At 41.6% G+C, this 24,554-nt stretch overlaps 2 protein-coding genes across 2 annotated transcripts in view; both read right to left on the bottom strand.

Annotated features, from left to right (window-relative positions):
- Nucleotides 1–24,554, bottom strand: part of LOC139337292 (protein C19orf12 homolog) — a 344,772-nt gene that overhangs the window by 173,610 nt on the left and 146,608 nt on the right. The window lies entirely within an intron of this gene.
- LOC139338007 (TBC1 domain family member 10B) overlaps nt 17,259–24,554 on the bottom strand; it is a 60,951-nt gene continuing 53,655 nt past the window's right edge. The window contains exon 15 of the mRNA XM_070972885.1: nt 17,259–17,817. Within this exon, the coding sequence (XP_070828986.1) occupies nt 17,751–17,817 (67 nt within the window). The 3' untranslated portion in view covers nt 17,259–17,750. The remainder of the gene's footprint in view (nt 17,818–24,554) is intronic.

The raw sequence follows: 24,554 nt of genomic DNA, 5'->3' as shown, positions 1-24,554 counted from the left end.
TGATGGCAGAAATGTCAGGAGATCACCAAAGTTGAGACAATTCATCGTCAGGGGACGTGAGTGGTTCTAAAATTCACTGTAAATCAAAAACGTCAGCGTGCAGGCGGTGCAGCACTGTGCAGTGACAACAGTATATTAGACCCCCCTCCATCATTAACCTTTTATCATAGCTTACGTAGGGCACTGACCCCTGAGTAATGAGCCACTTATCTCATGATTTATAGAGCTTGTCAGTGATATTATTTATTTAGACCGGTTTTCACCCCAAAGCAGAATGTGTCTAAATCCACATCCTCCTATAAAATTTACCAACACTGACAACTGAGTAAGAGACTCAGGTCATAAATAATGAAGCAGAAACAGCTTGTAAGGCCAGAGCTGCCGTTCTGCCATGTCAACCTGCATTAAGGCAGGAACTGATGACACCAGCAAGGATGGAATATATTCATACATGCAAGAGACGAGCAGAAAATAAGAGAGGAGGAGAGCGTTAAAGATTTTTTTAACAGCACATGTAATCTGAGCAGCAGCCTCGGAGCAGAGTCTTACTTAACCGTGTATTGTGTGGCTCACTTCATATGTCTAGATAATGGTGTCAGTTGCCTGATATCATACAGACCTGTCAACTCGTTACACTCTGTTTCCACTCTAATGTCATCTTAAGTCGACACTGATGCGTAGCCAAGTAACAACAATGATGTCGGGCAAAGAACAGCCTCGACAGCAGCATCTATCTCGTCTGTAGTGGTTGCCATTGTTGTGATTACTCCTCCTTGGTTCCATCACATATAACTTTAATATGCTTGGCAATAGCACGACAATAACAATGCTCCTTTTTCAGATGAGACGCTGCTGTTTCATGTCCTGATGCAAGACGAATCAGTCAGCTCAGTGGAGTGAGCAGATTCGAAGGTCTGGACCTAGTCAGGGTGGTCTAATGTCATTGTTTATTCCATACTGATGTTTTTCAGTGGCATAGGCATGCGACTGATTTTTAATAATTGGTTAGTGGTTGCTGGTGCTTTCCTGCATTTCCCATGATGTGTTTGAAAACAATCCCAAAGAACAGGTTTGTACTCGCTGCATTTGCTGCATTGCTAGGGGCAACTCTGATAACTTTTCCCATTGAAACCAGTTGGCAACATTGAACTTAATTAACATTGGTGAAGAGAGCAATAATAAAGCAGGGACAAGCTTTTCCAGTCATAAGAGCCATCCTGTATGGGAAGGGATCAAAGCATGACGTCATAGTAGTAGCTAACATATGCTGTGTGTCACAAATCAGTGATGGATTGACAGTCAATACATTTTCAGTGTCTGAGACATCTCGCGCCTACACAGAGTCTACATGGCATCTGTTCACCTGGTGTGACAGTTCACCTGCTGCCTGACATGTCTAGAGATCAAATACATCAAGACTTGATTGTTCAGTGTGACTCATATTCCTGTTGTCAAACTCTGCTGCAGTTGTTCTGGAAATACCATGATATGATGTGATACAAAAATAACAAAAAAAATGAAAGAAAGAAATGTTTTCAACGAAGCTGCAGCGTTTTAGGGTTGACCTTTTTTCTGCAACGCGAAACAACTCAATGTAGGAATCTGACTATCACGATGATGATTCAATGTGAACGTTAGAGTATTGTCTAACCATTAGCCTAGCTTAGCTTAAAGACTGGAGGCAGGTGGAAACTGCTAGCTTGGCTCTGTCCAAAACTCAAAAGTACACCTCTGAGGTAACTATTTTATACAAGGACGATTTAGGATTTTAGAGGACATCCCTCTATTAGTCACAACACAGGGAAGTTATGTGCTGTGACTATTTCTTTATGAACAACAGTTTATCCCTTTGCCCATTAGGTGTCTTCAGCTATAATGTGGTTGTTAGATATGACATTGATATGACTCTACTTCAAACCCAGATGTCTGCTTTTACATTTCTGTTTGTGTTTGGGTTAAACAAACTAGACACATTGTGTCAATTAGCTTTGGAATATTTTTAGCTATGTTAGCGGCATGGCTCCATGAATGGTAACCACTTTGGTCCAGATGTGAGCACCAACTGGATGGACTGCCAGTTCTTCAGTGTGGTTGGAGTGAGATTTGGTATTGGTAAAGTCATTTATGAGCGTGGTCTTCTGTGGCATTACCCACTGAACCAGGATAGGATTTCCCCAGCAAACTGTTCATTACAGTTAAAATAGGTTATAAAAGGCCTAGAAATAGAGGATATAGAAAGAGTTCTTAGCTGAACTGTTTTGTTTGGATTTGTCATATTTTCCTTATTGATTATGTTAGAGGTACTTTCACAGATATGTACTGATAAAACTACACAGGCAAGTCATCTTCTGACACCTTAGCAGGTAAATGAAGCTATTAACCAACAGTGCTGTCTGATAAATAAGAGCTAGGATAAACAGCAATGGATGATGATTTGATTTTCAGATTTGTAGTACACTCGTACTCATCTGTAAGGACAGTCCAAGCGTCACATTATTGGTGAGTCTAATGAATCTACCCTAAGCTGTCTTAATTGGGGTTGTATTTTTTCATGAACATTTCCTTTGTTCATAGATATGGAATTGAAGAGCAAAGTGAAGAAAAACTCTTTATATGTGAAAGCCGTTGATGTTGGAGTGGTGTGTGCACCTTGGACAACTAAGTCCACACAGACTGTGTGCTTAGGACGCTGGTAACGGCGTCCTGTGTGCACAGAAAGCCTGTTTCACGTGTCATTCTTTTTCGAGTGACAGCCTCTTATTTCAGATGAGATTTGCCCCAGCAGCATGGGAGCATGTGGGCGACCTTGAATAATGTAAACCTTATAGCAACTTAAAAACCTTGACATTGGCAATCCTTAGAAAGTTTCAGAGTGACAGAGACACAGCATGTCCTTGTGTCCATAGTAACTCACTGTCACTCCAGCCTGTGAGATGAGAGACGCTGCAGCCAAAAGAGCCACTGACTGAGATAACAGCATGCCTGGGAGTAAATGACAATCTCACAGATTTGTTCACATTTCTCACTTTCCTCCTGACGGGCTGAATAACTTGCTGCTGCTGTTGCACTGCGCTGCTCTGTCTGGTCTGTCCGTGTCCTCTTTAGGCGCTGCAGTGTTATCAGTTATGAATTTGCTTTTCACTGTGTGAGAAATTGGACGTGTGGTGTGAGAAAGTGTGAAAAGTGTAAGTCTCAAGGTCAGTGTGTGAGAGTCGGCTGCCCGTCTCTGCCCAACAATTTGGCTTATGACCAAATACCTGCATCATTAATCGCATTCCCATCAGCCTCGGCAAACGTTAGCATGCTAACACACTAAACAAACAAGGTGACTGTGGTAAACACCATAATTAATAAACAGCAGCATGTTAGCACTGTCGCTGTGAAAATTCTCATCTCACTCTCAGAAAGACAGGAAATAAAAGTATTTCCCAAAATGTTGAACTATTCCTTTGAGGTTTGATTTGTCACCTCCTGACCGCACAGCACACCCCACTTGGGTAAACAGTGGGGATGGGACACTTTTCCTGCAGTGCCACGTTGTAATTCAGGCTGGTAAAATCTGTCAATCCCAGACATAAACAATCTGCCAAATCCAGCTTTGAGTACCCACACCCATCCATATCATATAATTCAACACAATTGCCTTTGCAGTGGATAGTTCCAGTGTGTTGCCCTGAAAATGCCCTGTCAGATTTAGTCTCTCATTACCCAGAAAGCAGAGATGGATGGACTGAGTTCAAAATAAGAGAGGGAGCCTGAACTGCAGAGAGAAAGAGGGAGAGAGAGACAGACAGACAGACAGAGAGTGTGAGAGCAGATGATAAACAAGCAAAATGAGACACTGTGATTTATAGAGGAAGGGGGAGGGAGTCAGGCCTTGGCGTTTATGAACTTGATCAGCCGGTTCTGTTCTTTTCTTGTCTATGTTTTATTCTGTCACTTCAATCATCTCTCCGGCTCCGCTCCTGCACTCGTCTGCCAGTCAATTAAAGCAAACGCCAGCAGGGAGGGCGGAAAGATGATCAATATTTTACGAAAGCAGCTGAGCCAGACAGACAGAGTGGCGATGGTGACGTCAGAGATGCAGACACAGACTAGAAAGCTCCAGAGCTCAACGAAAAACATCTGTTCCACATATGAGATCTGTCAATGTGTGCGAATAAAACGAGGGGATTTAAAGATCCGTAGTTATATTAGATTTATAAACTTAAGCTGCTGGTTCTTCGAAGTCATTTGCAGTTTGGAAAGTTGTATCAAAGTTGTTGAGTCAGTAGTTATTGCTGCTGTTATTGTACTTGAGTAAGAGTACAACTGCCTTCTAAAGGAGCAGTGTGTAAGATTTAGGGGATCTATTGGCAGAATATGGCAGAAATGGAATCTAATATTCAGAAGCATGTTTTCATTAGTGTGTAATCTTCTGAAAATACTAAACTAATGTTTTCATCACCATAGAATGAGCTCTTTATATCTACAGAAGGAGCGCTCCCCTTCCACAGAGTCTGCCATGTTTCTACGGCGGCCCAGAAAGGGCCGATCAAACACTGACCCTAAAGAGCACTTTTTGTGTTTTTCGTATGTTTTGCGGCCACCATAGTTCCTCCTACATGCTTGGCAAAGGAGGGGTGAGGTAAGGGGTATTCAATTGGTGGCAATCTGCAACCTCACCACTAGATGCCACTAAATCCTACACACTGGCCCTTTAAGTAGTTTAAAAAAATACTGTACTCCAGACTTTCAATTTGTGAGAAATCTGGACTTTACATTATACAACCATAGAGGAATGGGATGAGGGAGCTCGAGGGATGGTGATGGCGGTCTGTCTATTGGTTGGTTGGTTGGTTGGTTGGTTGGTCCACCACTTTGGTTCAGGCTAAAATGTCTCTAACTTCTGGATGAAATGCCACTAAACCTTTGAAAGATACTCTATTCATGGTCCCATGGGATGAATCCCAATGACTTTGGTGATCCCCCAGCTTTTCAGTGATGCATGCCACAAGGAGGTTCACATTTGTGGTTTTGAATGAAATATCGGCAACTACTGGATGGATTGTCACGGAGTTTGAAGATATCCCTCAGAATAGACTGATATAATTTGACATTTTCTCTAATGCTATCATCAGGTCAATGTTTTAATTTATTCAATACTGTGATTTGTGAGCAAATTTCTGCAAAACTAATGACATTCCCATCAGCCTCAGCCTGCGCTTTGTGTTTAGAGCCAATGAGCGAATGTTAGTGTGCTGACATGCTAAACTACTAAACATCAGCACTTTAGTAAAGTCGCTGTGAGCATGTTTGACATTTCACTCAAAGCACTGCTGTGAACAAGTATGGCCTCAAAAAGACACCAGCATGGCTGCAGACTCTTAGTCTTGTTTAAAAAGGCTAACACAACAGTTGGCCCCTGTAGTTTTTAGCAAACATTACTCAGGAAGGTAAAAAACACTATAAATAATGCATTTGTTGGGACTCTTTTCAGCCATGGATTAATATGAATACTATTTTCCAGGGAGTATTTTGGGCAGCAGGACTGTGTATGTGGCATTGACCCAAAACAACATACAGTCACCCAATAAAAGTGCAGTTTATTGTTGTGTCTTTTATAACAGCTATTGCTCTATAGCAGGAGGCAAAGTTAGCCAAGTGAGCCAAAATTAAAATTGCAAACAGCAACGAGTGGCTTTCAGGCTTTACAGAAGTGAGTGAAGTCAGTTCAGGGAGTTTAATTCTATTTAAACAAGACCTGAGACCAGTCACACACCTGTTTCATCATCACAGAGCCCAACTGAAAGTTCTGCCATTTGCTTCCTCTTCACCAGATTGTAACAAAAGTTTGTGTGTACTTTAAGGAGATAGCACAATATGTCTGCAGTGAGTTTAATCAAGATTGCTCAAAGGCATCTTGAGTTATGAGCAAATATGTGATAGATCGTGCTCACTTGAACCAATCCATCTGGCACTGCCAGAGACCTAAATTTGGGAAATTCTGTCCTCTGGGTTTTGAGGTTTTTTGGTATTTGTGGTGCTCCCTATGGGTCTCGCTCAGAGTGAAGATATTTACCCAGATTTATGATGATTGGAGAAATCATTAGTGAGTTATGGCAGCTATGTTTTTCAACCAATCTTGCTCATTTATTACATTTGCATCTCAGTCCTGCAGTGCTGTATACCTAAATCCAATAAGTTCTATTCACATTACAGTTTTTCAAAAAATTTCAAATGGTGGGAAACAGACTTTAGCAGGCTTTTTTGTAGAGACCCCTGAGCTGGATTTGTGTGTGCAATTTCAAGTCAATTGGAGTGATGGTGTGAGGGGCTTGGTCCTTCCAAAATTACATTTTTCGACCTTCATTGCAACGCCACCATCTGGCTGACTGCACATGCACTTCATTTGCAGTTACTGGGCTGAGTTTCATGGGTGTAGCTGATTCCAGCTCATGGCAATTTGAGCCAGTGAAATATAATAACAATAACAATAAATTGGCACAAACAAAATCGACCTTTGACCTGAACCCTAACTGTAGGGGTGTAGTTTGGTGACAAAAAATGTTAAGTGAGGACTCACTGATTCAGAACGGTCGGTCGTGCGTTGAGGAGGGACGTTCAGAGGTAGAGGGGGACACATTTGGCTGACGTGTTGGCACATCATCTGTTGGAAAAATGAGATGAAAGACAAAGACACATATTGTAAATCTGGCATCAAACATCAGAACAGTTTATTTGGCGTTGTCCTGACATCACTGCCATCAAAGAGGAAGTGCACTCATCTATTTTAGTCATTAGTTTTCCAGATGGGCAGGGCTGGGTCAAACAGAGTGGAACAGTAGACATCACCATCCGGCTAATAGAGAGGAACAGATTTGTGATGGCAAAAATCTAATCCGCTAGAATTAATGAAATAAATCTCCTACATGGATCAGTATCTTATAAAGGGTCAGTTCAACCACATCAAACAAAAACACATTTCCTCACCTACAGGTATTCAGTCATGGTGAGAGTTTTGGTTTTATAGACTGAGGCTTGAGATATCTGACTTAAACTATGAGCATTTCTTGACAATATGCTGAGTTAAATTAGAAAACGCATTTTTGGGAGATTTGGGTGAACCTGCCCTTTAATATCATGATTACACTGTATTGAAATAGTACTTCAAATACTGCTAAAACCAATGCATTTTACACTTAGAATAGATGACACTGATTTATTTATTGTTTGGCATTGGCTTAAATTATATACATTAGACTGAAATATCAATGAGACATACTGATATCTGCTTTGTAATTCAGTCAGACAGTAACTTCAATATTTGTGGCTCTGATCTTGAATTGGTTAGAACAGTGTTTCAATCTATTTCCAGCCGTGTTTATACGATAAGTTGCATGAGGGTGTTCCTACACTGGTCAGGGTTGTGATGGCAGGTATGGGGACCACACTCCACCCATTGCAGTAATGTCAACTCTGGATTAAACATCAACTAGGAGTCAACAAACACTGGCCGAAGCTGCCTTGACCTCACGTTCCTCACACCTGTCAAAGGCAAACATACCTTCCTGTGTCACGTTTTTTTAAACAGTGAAGGATATGACATTTACCTTATACTGAGTGTCCTCACATCCTTTTCTCATCAGACTTAAAATAGTCCCAGAAACAAAGGGCTGACAGGTTGCAGCGTTGTGTGAGTATGTGTGTGTGTTGAGTATGAACACAAAAACGACTTCCCACAGGTGGATGGTATCAGAGCTGAGCTCATCAATCATCTTTCACAGGAATTAGAGACAAGTAATGATGATGCCTTACACTTTGTGAAATACAACAATAAGACCCACACACATTTAACCTTACCCTAATCTTAACTCAAGTCTTCACCCAAAAATTCAACGATATACATTATGTGGGGACTGGCCTTCCCCATAGGGAATGGCCAATGTGACTGTGTAAACAGACTGATGTCCCCACAACATAGTAATATACACACACACACACACACACACACACACACACACACACACACACACACACACACACACACACACACACACACACTCTTACCTCGACATGAAAGGAAAAAAGACATGAAGGGCTCAGGGGCACTTGTGTAAATCCCTTCTTACTGTATAGATTTATGTGGTCACGCCACAGTGTATTGTGAGATAAATGAGGAAGTTGATATGAAGCAACACAGGGTTTACAGAATGCAAAGCTCAGGCTTTGAGATCAATAAACCTCAAGGGAGAAGAAAAACTGCAGCTGCCTCTGCTCATTTGAAACTGCAATTTTAATGATATACTTAGAGAAGAACTACCTTTACTTTGAAACGGTGGTGTCCAGGTGCCATAAAACAGACTGCTGTGGACAACAACACCAGCCCACCCTTTTACTTTCATGCTGGCAGGGTGGGTCCTCATTACAGAGAGGTCAGGGCTGCATGGTGTAACAATATTATACTGTAGCCTCAAATTTTGGCAGCTAACTACATAATGACGGCATTTATTATTTAGAAAGGCAAAGGACAGGCTATGGTGGCAGGTTACAACAAGTGACACAAGCTCTGATTGTCATACACAGGCTTGCCCACCCCAAAGTGGAAAAAAAGGAAAACAATTCAAATCAGCTGAGTTACCAAAATAAATAAACAAATCACAAAAACTATTTTGACTTATACTCCGAATGGGAAATCAAACATACATGTTAGTCCATCTCTCAGGACCTTCTATACCTTCCTCTCAGCACTGAGCCTAATGCTTCCCACTTCCTAAACTATGCCAAACATACGAGCCCTGGAGCCTTGGTAATTTGGAAATCAGACACAAGGGTACAAATACATTGAAGGGAATGGTTCATCATTTTATAAACAATAATCAGAAAAGGTGCAGTTTCAGTGTATATGTCAAGCTAAGCTAACAGACTGTATTTTCATATTTACCATGCAGACATGAGAGCGATATCTTGGCAAGAAAGTGAATACACATATTTAAAAAATTATGACCTATTAGCTGATTACGTCCAAAAAAACCAACTGTTCCACACAAAACTGTACAGTTCCTTCATTTCAATAATGTTCATATTGTAAATATTGCATTTATTTATTATTTATTGTTTTTACAATATATCTTCAGATTGTATTGCAAAGTTTCTATTTATGCTTCTTAATTTGCTGTGCTTGCTATCTATCTTTCTTTCTCTACATTTTTCTACTTGCTGTGTTTGCTGTTATGCACCAAAACATTCATTAAAAATTCCAAATTCCTTGCATGTGAAAACCTGCTTAGCAATAAACCAGTTCTGATTCTGATGCATACATATATCTGGCTCAAATGCAGTTTCAGTTGCATGCTTGTTTCCACTGAACTAATCAGACATCCAGTATTATTACATGGTGGTCGTCTCTGGAGAAATGACACACTGCACCATGAGTGATTTTACAGATGATGCTAAACAGGGCAATGGCAGGGCTGTGCATCTGAAGAGGAATGATGTGTGTGTGAGAGAGACCAGATGACAGGGTGAACGTCATGCAGGATGTTCACTCTGACTCCAGCCTCATCATCGTCACCAACACATGAATAGATGGAAACAGATGCTGCCTTTCGCTTTCCTGTCTGCCACTTCCCATTGCCTCTGCAGCATGTGCGTTCGCTCAAGTCATGTGTGAGTGTGCGATGCATTCTAACTTTCCATTTCTGCTCCCGTCAGCACAGCTGGAAATGTTGGTGTGTGTCAGAGAGGGTAAGAGAGACCCTGTTTTACAGTTTCAATGTTCTGCTCTCTAGTTAATCAGCTGAGCTAAATGAATGTGTGTGATGATGTTGGTGTGACCTCCTGCGTGGTTAAATATGACTCCCATTTAAACCTGACATCACTTAACTCAGCAGTTGTACAGTGACTACCATTTTTTGGAAAATCACTTTTGAGTGGTGCACACTTCAGGAATTTCCAATCTTACTTCAAATTGGCCACATCCTGCCAGCAGACCTTCGCCCCCGCTGTAAGGCTTGCCTCAGTACTGAGCATGCTGGGTGAGGGCTAACTGCATAGGCTTCTTGTCGGTACTGTACATACCTGCTTGCGGAGGAGCTCCAGCGTTGTGTGGACACCTTCATGGCACTCCTGGTAGAGGGCAGTGGTGATGGAAGCTGGGCTGACCTGGAGGACAAGGCAGACATGGTGATCTTCAGCTGCAATTTCCCAGACATCTTGGAAAGGGACCAAGATGGCAGGCATGAGTCAGATGGTTTGGCTCCTTCTTTCTCAGGCTCTCCACGTTGTGAGACCTGGATTGTGATTACAAGGATGGGGATACGCATCTGTGGCTCTCCACGTTCCAACCATGGCTAGGAGCTCTCCTACAGCAGCTATCTCCTTCTCTGCTTCAGTCTACCAGCCATAGGCCAGCCGCTAGAGGTCTTTTCCAGGACTCACCGAAAATCATCAGGAAGGCGGCAAGTCTTTATTCTTTATTGGGATCCCCTTAACTTCCACAAAGTTGTCATTAGTCTACCTGGGATCTGTCCAAAACAAGAACTGCAAAAAGACAACAATCAAAGTCACATAGTGTAAACAAAACACCCCAATGCAAGCCAAACACAAAGATCAGAAAACAAGTGAACCAAATTTCCACATGAAACTGCAAACAGTAGTAACCAACAGTAGAAACAAGAAGAAAACTGTCAACAGTTCCATCTGCAGTGATCTCTGTCTGATGCTGTCTGGGAACATATTCCATCTAATTTAACACCCAGAAATGTGGTTTTAGTGACCTGCTCAGCTGATATCCCATCTATAGAGAAGTTCAGCATAGTGGCGTTAGCAAGAACATTCCTGCTGCCAAACACATTTAATTTCAACAAAATACATTTGGTTGAGGCAATGTTCAGGACAAATTTGTTCAAAATTTAAGGGTCATCATTATTATATCAGCTTTTTTTTTTAACAACATATGCAAAATCTTTAATTGAAAATTGAAAATAAATGTGGCCCCAAGCAAGGACCTTGTGGAACACCACAAGATATTTTTTACTTTCAGAAAAACTGCTATTGAAGAACACTGGCCAGGGAGGTAACTCTTCATCCAGGCAAGAGATAAGGGTGAAAAACCATAACACTTGAGCTTGGCAATTAGAATACTGTCAATGACATCAAAAGCTGCATTAAAATCAATTCAAGCTGTAATAAAGCGTATGCCTCAGCCATTTGGGCTTTCTCTAGCACCACAGTGGGATTTACTCCTGGAGCTCTGTGGGGGGTCCCCCTTTTGACTGAGCACAAGTCTCTCAAGATGCTTACAGCGCTCCTCACAGCTCTGAAGTCGGCTAAGAGTGTGAATGATCTATACATGCTATAGGTCTCACCGCTCTGCCTCTCTATTGGACGGAAGCACAGCAACTTTTCAGCCAAATCCCTCAAGTCCAAAAACCTTCTTTTGGTCCAGAATTGTTTTCCCTGAGCAGCCCCCCCTCCGCCTCGCGTCTCGCCAGCTCTGATCTGTGCACGCTTTGTCTCATATGTTTTGGCATAGCAAACATCAGGCAGACACAGCAGCTGTTCATTCATTACAGAGGGCACTCACAAGGCGTGGCTCTGTCAAAACAGCGTCTGTCTCACTGGTTGTGTGATGCCATCACACAAGCCTAGAGTGCAGCAGGAGTGGAGCCTCCGCAGGGCGTCCAATCACAATCCACGAGAGCCTTATCCTCATCCACGGCCCTTCTTAGAGGGATGACAGTGGCAGATATCTGTGCAGTGGCTTCTTGGGCTTCTCCGTGCCCTTTCATCCATGGGCGTCCACCCTGACTCATTCAGTTTTAAACGTGCTAGATGGCAGATGGTGCGTTGTCAGATCTGGTGCTTTTACGCAGATGCCAAACGGTGCACCTCTAATCCCATCATTTTGGATTAGTGGGCTGCATGGGGACCATTACGGTATGTAATCAACGTCCCACCCCTCTGTAGCTGCAGTGCTGTGTGGAGGAGGGAGGGTCATATCACCTGGCCACCTTTTCCCAGACCGGGATGATATGGCATCACTCATGGCACAGCCAGTGCCCCCTGTCTCATTATGCTTTGCCTTTAGGACCTTGGAACTTGTCTATGTTATCTGCTTGTGGACCCTGATGTCACAGTAGGCACTGACTACATCAGCTTTGCCCTGAACCTGAGAGTGACAACTCTTAGAGGGTGCAGCCTATATGAAATAGCTACATATTGATACTGTGTTACAGTGTTCTTTGCCTAATTATAACATAAGTGTTTGCTAATTGGAGATTTACTAGTGCTGACCAACAAATCATATATTTATTGTTGTAGCAATATGAATATGTGTGATCAGCACATCCCTGAAAGACTGATTTACATATCAGATCACCTTAACCAAATTTTCCTTGCAACAAACTTGCTTGCCATGATGATATGATGAACTGTGAGCAAACAGTTGCTTATTTCACTACTTATATCTATGAATTGAAGTCCAATATTTGCTCTCTTTTAGCTCTGTTTTTTGATTCCTGCTTGGGAAATGTCTGGCTCTTTATCTGCTAACTGTTCCACTATTTTCACAAGCTAATCTTTGCATCTGTCTGCTGTTTGGTGGTGGGAAGGTGGTGTTGGGTTTTCAGAACTCTTTCATTGAAAACAGCCGCTTGCTGTGGCTGAAAACAACAATACAAGTGAACCAAAATAGTTAATTTGTGAGTTTGAAAGCGAAACTGAGCTGAAACTCATTATAACTGCAGAGCTGCAGATTCAGATGATATTCTGAAGGTTCATCACTGTGAGTGATGCCTTTCACATTGTAATTTGGTACTTCATTTGGTACTATTATACTGATTATAGCTGCTTTATGTTTTAGTGGTGCAACCCAATTTAGTAAATCACTAGTTTGAGACTAGTTAGCAGAACTTAGGAACTTCACACACAAACCTAGTGGAAGATGTAATAGTATAGCTTCAAATGAGGCATCTTAACAGTGTCTCTCTCAAAATCAAAGCTTGTCTAGGTTATTCTGACCCAGTTATGTGGGAGAACCAGCTCAAATAGTATCCAAAGCCAGAGTTGTCATTTAAAATCACTTTGGAAGAATTTCTTCAGTTCTTCTTGTATGTACTTTAATTCCAGTGAGTTTCTCTTCTCACTCTTGTGGCTTCTGTCACATACTGTCAAAAATGTATTTCTGTGTCTCGTCATGCCAGCGCTTGAACTAATTCTGTATATACATTTGAAGCGATCATTTATGCTGTTATCGTTGGGTATGAAGCTGCAGTCCTTGCCAGGACTGAAACTGAAACACTCCCAGGTTATTTCACCATACTGCTGCTCCAGTGGAGCTCAGGGATATCAGGTTCAGAGGGACTCTCCTCCACTTTCCTCTAGAATGAAAGAATGTGATTGTAGATTAGCTCGACAGGGAGGACGTTAGGACACAGGAGGCAATCATTAACCTCCGGTTCCTATCCAGCTATGGATTTCAAACTCTGAATTCCTGTCACATAAATTTTCCCTCTCTCATTCAGAATGATTATACAGTTTCTACCATTTACATGTTTCTACTTGCTGTCTATTTTTTGTGCTTCAACATTAAACAAATCATAAGGCATATTCTGTATACATGCATATTAACGATGGCCAATTCATAAAAAATCATAAATTCAGACATTTAAAGTAAAACAGTAAATCTTTTATTGCTATATATTAAATTTCAACATGAAGTATTTAGTTGAGATTTCATTTAACAATTAGGTGTTCATTTGCACTTAAATACTGTCAATCTTAGGGCAGTTTTTTTTAGCATTAATAGTGCATAATTTGTAGACTGATGTCTACCAGGTTAGTGCTATTTAAATTTAACCAGAACAACCTAAAAATGGAAAGGCAACCAAATTTTGGAGGATCAATTTGATAGGTGCATGTGTCATTATATATTGATGAATTCCACAATGTGATTAGGAATTGTGATTATAGGCAAATATCAAAACAGGCACAAGAATTTGCCCACTGGCTGTGAGGAAATAGAATTAAAATAATCAGAAAACAAAACTTTTTCCCCAGCAAATGCAATTCAATCGAGGTGGCCAATATGTAAAGACAAATGCTGGACCAAGGCAATGCATCTATGCCTCTGGAGTATTTAGTAAACTGATGGTCATGGTGGTGATATCTACAGTACTGAAAATGTCCTTTCCACATGTGCTACTGCAAATTCACTGAAACGTCTTGAGACCTCAAGACAGGCATGCAAACAGACATAACAGGTACAGAAAAGTAACCTCCAAGGCAGAGGTAATGATACACTGTGTGCCTTGTATCCTTCAGCTCCCAGGATGTCCCAAACAGCAATTTTCTGGATTCTTCATGTGAAACATCAGAAGGGCAAAACATTTCTCATCACGACAAATCCTCCTGGAAAAGACTTATCATGAACAGCACTGAAAATATACCCTTGATAATCGTTATGCCTCGGTGGAATACTACAAATAGGCAGGTCTGCTTGATTTGTCTGGTGTGCTTTTGTCGTGTGAAGACCTCCTAAAATCAATACAAATCCTGAAAGCAGAACAACAATATTTTAAGGGCCTTCAGGAAACTGTGAGTAAAACATCTGAATGTTAATGTTTGACTGAGACGTGATCTGTTTGTTTCATAGTTAACCTCACCTAAAAATAGATTTTTCCTGTAAAACCAGCTACAAAAGATACACTTTGACAGTCAGTGTACCAAATTTAAATCTCTAAGCAGGTTAAAGCTTAATATTTCTCACACACAGTGCTGATTTCATAATCTGACGCACTCAAACCGTGCAGGCTAAGTGAGCAAAGGTATGTGAACCCTCCGTCCACCCCCGCATTTCTGGGCAGGTTGTGCATTTTGTCTTTGATCCTGAACTACCGGGTCAAACCACTGCAAAGTCAGAGGGGCCACTCTGTAAATTCCACAGCTTTTAATAGGTCACTACCAGAATACTTTACACTGGAAAAGGGAGAAATGGGATTAACGAAACTGTTCATTTCAGGAGGAAGAAACCATTGCCATGTGTTCACCTGCTCTTTCTTTTAACAACCTTTAGTATCACTGAGCCAAGAATCAGGGTGTGCTTATTTCACCCCAGCTACCTGCTTTCCCTCCTGGCATTACAGATTAATGTTGGCACTAAATCAAGCTCTCCTGTCGTGCCACTTCAAGTGTTTCTGAACAGGGAGATAGTTTGACTTCCAGGTAATAAACAAACAGTGGGAAACAACAGTTTCAGCACCAGCAACGACAATAAAGTATGTCTTACTTAAAACGACTGACACATCAGCAAGATGACGAAAACTAACACACATGCATGCAGTCCTCGTACCTTAATGACATAGTAGTGGAACTGTCTTCTAAAATGATCCATATGACTGCCCTGAAGGTGTGTTTAAACAGAGGACAGGACAGTGAATTTAGGGAGTTTTCTGACCCGTAGTTTCTTTGCTTTATGGGCACAGTGACTGCTCATTGTCTGGCAACCTAACGGAGATGACAAGAAGCACCCAGTCAAGCAATAATCTTACACTTAACTGGCTGTAAAATGACAAATGATCATTTTCACTCCTTAGTTATTGTATAAATCACACAAATGTAATGTAATGTGTTAATTCGTAAGCTTTAAAGGTGCTGGTGGGCAGATTTTTTTACCTTTGGACAGAGCCAGGCTACAGTAGTTGTTTTCTTGTTTCCAGTCTTTATGCTAAGCTGAACTAGCTTCATACAGTGAAGTTTAGTATACAGACATAAGGCATATTGATCTTATATAACTCTCAGCAAGAACAAGGGCATGACATGCCATGACATTCTTAAAGTGCTCGGTTAAAACTCAAATCTGAATATCTGCCGTTCCTTCTTTAGGATCAGGGAAGAAATGTTGCCATATTAAAAATACATTGGCTGTTTTTTCATAGACTGGACGTGAACCTCAGTCTCCACTATCAGAGTCACAGACTAAACACCCAACTATCCACCCTAAGCAAGTCTTCAATTATATGTTTTGCAGTGATAAGAACTACTTCTGTCCTTGCTTTCCAGAGGGGACAGTCACTACTGGCATGTCCCCAAGATTTGTGCAGAGACCACCGCATAACTGCTCGAAGATAAAACCCAACTGACCTTTGAATTTCAATGACATAAAACATTTGTGCTCATTTACAATGTAATAAACACAGCAGACTGGCAGAACACTATCTGGCTGTGACTGATTTGATATACCACCTGGAGTGTGATCATTTGCCAATCCTCATTGATATTTACTCAATTGAAAACAGGTCAAACACAATATCCATCCATCCATTTGCTATGCCGCTTATCCCTTTCGGGGTCACGGGGGGGCCGGAGCCTATCTCGGCTGTCAACGGGCAAGAGGCGGGGTACACCCTGGACCGGTCGCCAGCCGATCGCAGGGCAAATACACACACCATTCACACTCACACAGAGTCACCAATCAACCTAATGAGCATGTTTTTGGTCTGTGGGAGGAAGCCGGAGTGCCCGGAGAGAACCCATGCATGCACGGGAAGAACAAACTTGCAAACTTCACACAGAAAGGCCCGACCCGGGAATCGAACCTGCGACCTTCTTGCTGTGAGGCACACGCACTACCTGCTGCGCCACCGTGCAGCCCGTCAAACACAATATATTTAATGTTTTATCTCATCAACTTCATTGACTTTTGTAAATATCTGCTTATTCTGAACTTGATGCAGCAACAGGTTTCAAACAAGTTGGTTCAGGATCAACTACAGACTGGGGAAGATGTGGAACGCTCCAAAAACACCTGTTTGGATCATTCCACAGGTAAACAGGTTCACTGGTAACAGGTGATAGTATCATGATTGGCTATGAAAGGAACGTCCTGGAAAGGCTCAGTCGTTGACAAGTGAGGATGGAGAGAGGTTCACCACTTTGTGAACACATAATTGGATGAAGGATACTACTGCATGAGCTCAGGAACACTTTGTTAAACTGCTGGCAAACATAGCTCACTTACAAATAACTGTATTCTGTTGTATTCCTGTTTTACTCCGCGTCCAAGTGCTGTTGGAATTGAGAATGTAAGAAGTTCCAACCTCGACTCAAGTTAATTACATGATGTGAGTGTGGTTGTGGATGCACCATGAAAGACTGACTCACTGTGCAGAAACACAAACACACACACATACACACAGGGATGTCGCCACACTCCCACTTTAAGCACAGCTGCCCCACAATCCAGGACAGTCTCCTAAATAAATAACAAGTCACCATTAAAAACAATATCAATACTTTATTAGTGCCAACTATGGAAGACAATAAAAACAGAGTCATGGTTCAGCATTTATAGCTCAACTAGAAAAATAAACAGCACCCATGCAGTAAAGGTGTATCCAAACAGATCTGGGCTCCATGCACACGTGCATGCATGCACACAGTCATAATATACTCAAAACATCAAACTCAAACAGTAGTATAAAGATACTCTCTGTTCACTAGAGTTAATACTCTGGCAGAAATCTGGTTTTATAGAAACTTCAGATGATCTGCAGTTTGGCTTCCTGCTGGTATGGACCCTGCACACGAGTCCCTGCATGACATTTGCAGCAATTTAATTTGGGTCTTCGTGTGGGTCAGTCCCTAATCGAGGACCCAGAACAAGCAAGATCACCTGATTTATGCAACTAACATTTGTGGTTTCATATATAATGCAACCATTTACTACATTTTATCACTTCACTCGTTCCTTCCGTCATGTTTCTCTCCCTTCAGATCAGCTTGGACTCTCTGGCGGTGCTGAATGGGACACTGGTCTGATGTCTGGAGGACAACTCCCTGAGAGAGAGAAAGGTAGGTAGGGGATAAATAAATGAACAGCTTCAGACATGAAAAACAAGAAAATGTGGTGAGAGACAATGTTTAAAGGTTTGTTAAAATCACTGTATTAAAATCCAGTGTTCATCCAAACACCATTATTAGTTTTAAAAAGAAACAGGAAGTAACTCTGGCAACAAATACACACAAAGAAGTCACATGATCAACACTTGACCTGTCACTGAAGTGTGCTTGTCAGAGGAGAGGGTATTCCAGCAGGTTATGGTAGTGCCCCTCCATCTCCTTGTGACGTTGAGACAGCTGGTTCAGAGCACTGCACTGCATGCTGGGACAGGTGGTGTCTCAAACCCCACCCTCTGTTTAGAGAGGGCCACTCCACACAGGTCATGTGCTGATCATGTGACTTTGCATGTGTCACTTCCTGCCACTTTTAACAACTTGTTGATTGTTAACAATCCAGTGATTTTAATAAACTTGTTAAACAGTTTACAGTTTCTTGATGTCTCAGAAAACGAATCTACGTCCACATATGGTTCGACAGAGCTTAGATTTCATCCATTTTGACTCGCAGTAAACCAAATATACATTTTCAATCAGGAAAAAAAAGGATGTTGATTTTGTGTTTCCTTTGGGTTAAAAGGTTAAAATCAAAAAACATGGTTGAATCCTTAGTTCAACATATTTTGGAGTGGGTTCCTCTTAGAACTGCTTTTTGACAGAGAGGAGTAACACAAATGTTCTTGAATCTCAGCTGCACCAGTTTGTGTAATTTGATTGACTTGACTGCATATTTAATGTGGTTCATTGTAATGCACACAGCAAAGGAATGAGGCCTACACAAGTTGTTTTAGTAATTTCCCCTTTCAGGTGTTCAAACCATTTCAAACCACTGTACATTTCCCTGGGTTCACTGAATTATCGGTTATGGTTTCCTCTATTTGTTTCAGATAATATCCTCACTTCTAACATAACACAGTCCCTCTGAAAACTGAACCGACTCCCATTTTCAGAGGCTCCAATGACATTCTGCTTATCTGCCAAAACCAGCCAATGCAGTCAGATGTTTTCAAAACCCTGTAAACCACAAACATTTGGGAACACACCCTAAAGCTATCTAACCAATTCCATCAGTAGAAAAACAGCAATGTGGAATGACACACAAACATTTCGAAAGGGGACACATATACAACCCCAATTCCAAAAAAGCAGTGTTAAATGTAAAGAAAAACAGGATGCAATGATTTGCAAATCCCCTTCAACCTATATTCAAATGCATACAGTAGAGAGACAAGATATCTAATGTTCAAACTGATACATTTGATTGTTTGTAAATATATAATAGTAATAATATACAATAATACTGAATTTGACACCTGCAATATGTTTCAAAAAATCTGGGACAGGGGACATGTTCACCACGGTGAGACATCACCTTTTCTTTCAACAACACTCAGTAAGTGTTTGGGAACTGTACTGGTCCTCTTTACGATGAAACCACACTGTTGGACCACAGAATGCAGAATGTGTCTTTGAATCATCTTGCTGGAATAAACATGCCTTAAAAATGTGTCTGTATGGCGGCATCTGTTACTCCAAAACCTGGATGTAACTTTCAGCGTTAATGGTGCTTTCACAGACGTGCGTCTTCTACTAAACTACTACTAAACTTCTACAGCTAACCAGTGGTGTTGCTAGGGTCTCTTGGAGCTCCAAGCAAGAAATTTGTGGGGCCCCCAACCCCCGTGCATGCTGCAAAAATGTGGTTTTTGCACACATAAATGCACAATTTCTGGGACATTTCAGATGAATACTGAAAAAATAGATTAGTGGTTATCAAAGCAAGGTCCAGGGACCAACAGAGGTCCCTGAAAGCCCAGGCTATTGATAATCATTGTTGTAAATAAGTGGCTGGGGCCCCCCTAGTGGCCGGGGGCTCCAAGCAACTGCCTGGCTGGCCTATCCACAAGACCCGCCCCTGCCCCCTTTCTAGAGTAATGTGTTTTTGTAGACAAGTAAGGAATTGTTAATATGTCATGTTTCTTAAAGGGAGTTTGGTGTAATCTTTTTGATGGAGAGCACAGGGAGCTTCTGTTTAATTCAATTACTGTATGTATGTATGTTTTTAACGTTTTCCCAGCACCACAGAAACTGTAGTACAATGAGGTTAACTGACATTCACTGACTGTGGTTAGTTACTGCTTTGTTTGTATTGATTAATGTGTGTTTGTATTGATTACTGACGGTGGCTGATCAGGCTGATTATCAGTTTATTGTCCTGTTTCTAACAGGAGTAAGCAGTAAATGGTTGCACTTTGTGTGTGTTCATAAACTACTTTCCTAAACATGATGGGCCTGTTGGTGTTGCCCCCTGATTGCGGTTCTTGTTCTTTTTTCATACCTTACATTTAAGTACAACATTTACTCAACCAGGAAAAGTTATTATTTCTCTGTATAATATAACCACTTTCTGCCAGCTGCTGCATGTCTGCGCTGTATTTCCAGATTCTGGATTTTAATTGTTTAATTTTCAGATAAATATAAGGGTACACGGGTATTAATGGTATTTGAACAAACTAAGCATGATAAACAAGATAGATTCATATTTTGCATCCTGAAACTGGATTACAGACCCTGATGCACTACCTCCAGTCACATACCTGGACACTGTACACTGTGTTTTGTGTGAGTGCGTACACATCGCATGAGTTTAAAAGTTACAAATCCCTAGAAAATCACTGACAGTTTTGCAGTGGCCGAGTGCAAAATCTGCTACTTCACAAGCAAGGACAACTGTGAGGCAGCACAGCCACACTCGAAAGGTAAAGCAGTGCTCTTCTTTTACACCCAGTTACCAAACAAAACTTTCAAAAACAGGCACAATTCTTCCTCCTAGATATGAGACAAATAGTTAATAACTGTCTAAAAGCTCTATTTAAGAAGCAGGCCTCTGAAATCATTTTACCATGGAGCAAAAATTGAAAATCTGTTTGGACTTAAAGTGACCCATCTTTACTGTCAACTTGACTCCACATGACATAAAGACCAAACTTCTGTCCCTTGGATTAAATTATCTGATTTGAGACTGTGGTGTGAGGTTGTATGAGGGTGCACATGTGCCTCAAAGAGAGCTTTGAGTCTGTCTGAGGGAGTATGTTCCTTCTTGAGTGTGTGATTGAGTCAGTGTTGTTTGACCTGGTTTTCATTGCGTGTTTGAGTCAGTGTGAGTGTGCAGCGATTACCCTGAGCAGGTTAGCTACGGTGGCTTTAGCTGCAGGTGGTTGGAGACAGACCCAACTTGACGGTAAACAGCCATTCAGCGTGGCCAGCCTTCAGTCTGGTCTTCCTACAATGCAAGTCTATGGAGGTAATTCAATGGAAGAACTGACACAATGGTCACGGGGCTTCGTGACACTGGCCCCACGCTATCCAAGCCGTATGGCTAAGCCAGTCGTTGCCACTAAGCAGCGCAAGCCTGTGGAGCAAGCAGTGAGGTGGGCCCCCCATTATTCAGTTCACAGCCTTTAAATGGCCTTGAGTAATCACATTTCCACCCAATCACCCAAAGAAAGCCCATGCAGAAACTAAGGTGCACCTATTATAATGGCTATTCTCTGAGGAACCAGTATGGCACCAAAGTATGACAACATATGGCTCAAACTAAAAACCAACACAGACCAGCTGGGGAACAATACACCCCCTGCCACCCACACACAAGCACGGTTAGACACGAGCAAGCAAAAGACACCCTTGTCACCAGCACATGGAAATGCTCCCGCACATGCACTTCTATACATATTGGCGTGACGCAGGTGCAGCTTCCTTCAGGTGAGGGGGAAATCTAGACTTGAAAGCAATAACCATCCCCCTCACAACACCTACCTTCCATCTCCTTTCATTCTTTTCATTCCTGCTATCACATCCATCACACTCACATTACCCCCACACTAATGCATGGACAGGGCACTTAACTGAAAAGCAATACTGGTTGTAATCTGGCAGTGTTGCATGCATGAGAAGATTGACACCACTCTCACGCCTGTATGTCGCTGAATATGGAGCTGAGAGACAGTTAGCTTATCTTACAATTAAATTTAACTGCAAACTGCATCTCCATCAAAAACACTTATCCATCCTGTTCATGCACGTCTGTGCAGTGTCTCCACTGCTTGACCCTGGGAAGTCCCTGCACCTAACCTGCACATAGAATTGTTAGCCATGCTAACAGCACGGCTCTAAGTATGGCTAAGTTAGTCCGTCAGTCTGTTTGTCCCTTGGTTGGTCAGTCAACCACTTTGGTGGTGAAATATCTGTGCAACTACAGACAATTAGTCATATAATTTGGTACAGATATCTATAGTGGCTAGAGGGTGAACCATGATGACTTTTGTTGAAGTTCAGCTTCAGGACAATATTGCAGGGCTCACTATTTTGACTACATATATGCATATACAGTATGCATCAGATAAAGACAGGAACTCCCAAAAGAGTCTGACACTCTTGTTAACAAAAAAAATCATTCATACAAATTTCAGCTTGAAGATATTGTCCACTGATTAGTTTCTGGGCAGTGACAACGTTTGATTATGATCATAGACCAGAGATATGGCTCAGCTTTACCTCGACTGAGGCCAGAGTCATAGTTCATATCTGCTATGCATCTGTTAAAAACATCCCCCCAAGCAAGAGACCATACGAAAACAATGACGGTGATATCATTCATGTCTATCAGGGGATGCTGAACTACACTGAGCACAATGAGCTTGCTTGACATGTTGAGGCCTGACAGATTGAGTTCCCCTGTCATACAAAATTGCTAAGTTAATATGGTTTACAGTCCTGAGGAGCCACAATGGAACTGCTAAAACATTTAGACTGGGTGTCAAGTTGGGGCCATGCTACAGTCTGGTGGGAATAATTTAGACAAAAGGTGGCTGAGTAACATAGTCAGGTGAGCAGAGCTATGTCTCTCTCTCTCTCTCTTTCACACACACACGCACACACACACACACACACACACACACACACACACACACACACACACACACACACACACACACACACACACACACACACACACACACACACACACACACACACACACACACACACACACTCATGTAAAGTCTATTGTGTTATGGTTACAGTACTGGGAAAGTGGTAGCAGGGTAATTTCAGTCAGCTGAATTGAGCTCAGGTTGCTTCTGTTTCTTAGAGGTTGTATGTGTGTGTGCACGCACCGCCAGGGCAAATGTCAGTGTGGGATATACATTACATAGTTGCATCAACACTTCCACATAAGACACGTGTGGGCGATACACACAGGCACACAGACCTAAACAGAGAGATTATTACCTCTCTGCTCCAGCAGACATACAGCATACATAATTTAAATTCAATTACACTGAAGGAGAAGGAAACTGGAGAGACACACAACAGCAGCCATAATATGATGCACCAGTAAAACCATTTCCTTTGCTGTGGTTGAGCAAGTCACACCACCTGGGTTGAGTTCTTCAGCTCTCTGGACCCTAACTAAGTTCTTAGCGCAGAGATGTAATGACAGCTGACACCAGCAGACAATTCACCTCAGAGGAACAATGTGTAACTGCAGTATGATACTGTCCAAGCCTGTCCGTAAAGGAAAAAAGGACAAATTAGAATTTTTTGTTGATGGTGGTGCTAGAAGAAGAGTATCACCAAAGTATTTACAATTGACCCTGAAGAGGACATGAATGTCTGTACTAAATTTTATAACAAGCCAACCAACAGCTGCTGAGATATTTCACTTAAGACGACAAACACAATTTCAAGGTGGCGCTAGAGGAAATGTCGGTCATCATTAAGTCATTAGGATGCATCGTCTGGGAATCATGAATGTTTGTACAAAATGTAGTCCCAATCCACTGGTAGATGTTGAAATATTTTAATCTGGACCAAAGTCCCAAGGCTAGCGTGACTAAAACCAGCAAGGTCTCACATTGGTCACAGCTGGAACTATACCTCTGGTGATTTTCCTTAATGAATAACTAAAACAATCAATTATCAAAATTGGCAATTAAAATGCTGTCAATTAGCAAATTGCTAAATTGGCTGATCATTTCAGCACTATTATTGGTTTTATTTTCAATGGCAATTTGTAATTTATTTATTTTTTTCCCCCGAGGGAGGTACTGTATACTTAAATGACCAGATTCTAGTTTGTGAATGCTAAAATTTGACTACAAATGGCAATGCATGTATTTTTTGGAGATGGTTACTTAAAATCAGAAGGTGGAATTGTAAATTAACTTTACCTCAGCTACTGTGAAGCAAGTGTTACAACAAATGACTGAAGAGAAAATGACCCACGGTGCACTCAAGCATCCTCTGTGAGAGGGGGAAGGCAGCTCGACAAGTAACCCAGTAGGTGAAGAAAGCGTAGGAGAGCTGTATTGGCGGGAGTTTAACATATTCTTTGATGGTACTATAAGTCAGACAGAGAACACACTGAGGCTCTATCTTCTTGATGTTCTGTCAGAGATGTTTTTAACCTGGCCTGTGTTCTTTTTATTTAACCTGGATACGTTCATTTGACGACTCAGTGACGAGCTCCACCTTTCACACACGGAGACAATAGACTATTCATTCACCACCATCCTTTACAGCCCCATCTCCCTCATCCTGTCTACAGCAGGTGTTCAGATTAAGACACAGCAGATATCAGATACAATCTTAAATGCGGGCTAAAGGCAGTACTG

This window comes from Chaetodon trifascialis, chromosome 10, assembly GCF_039877785.1.
Source record: "Chaetodon trifascialis isolate fChaTrf1 chromosome 10, fChaTrf1.hap1, whole genome shotgun sequence".
NCBI lineage: Eukaryota > Metazoa > Chordata > Actinopteri > Chaetodontiformes > Chaetodontidae > Chaetodon > Chaetodon trifascialis.
This window is presented reverse-complemented; position numbering and strand designations above follow the sequence as displayed.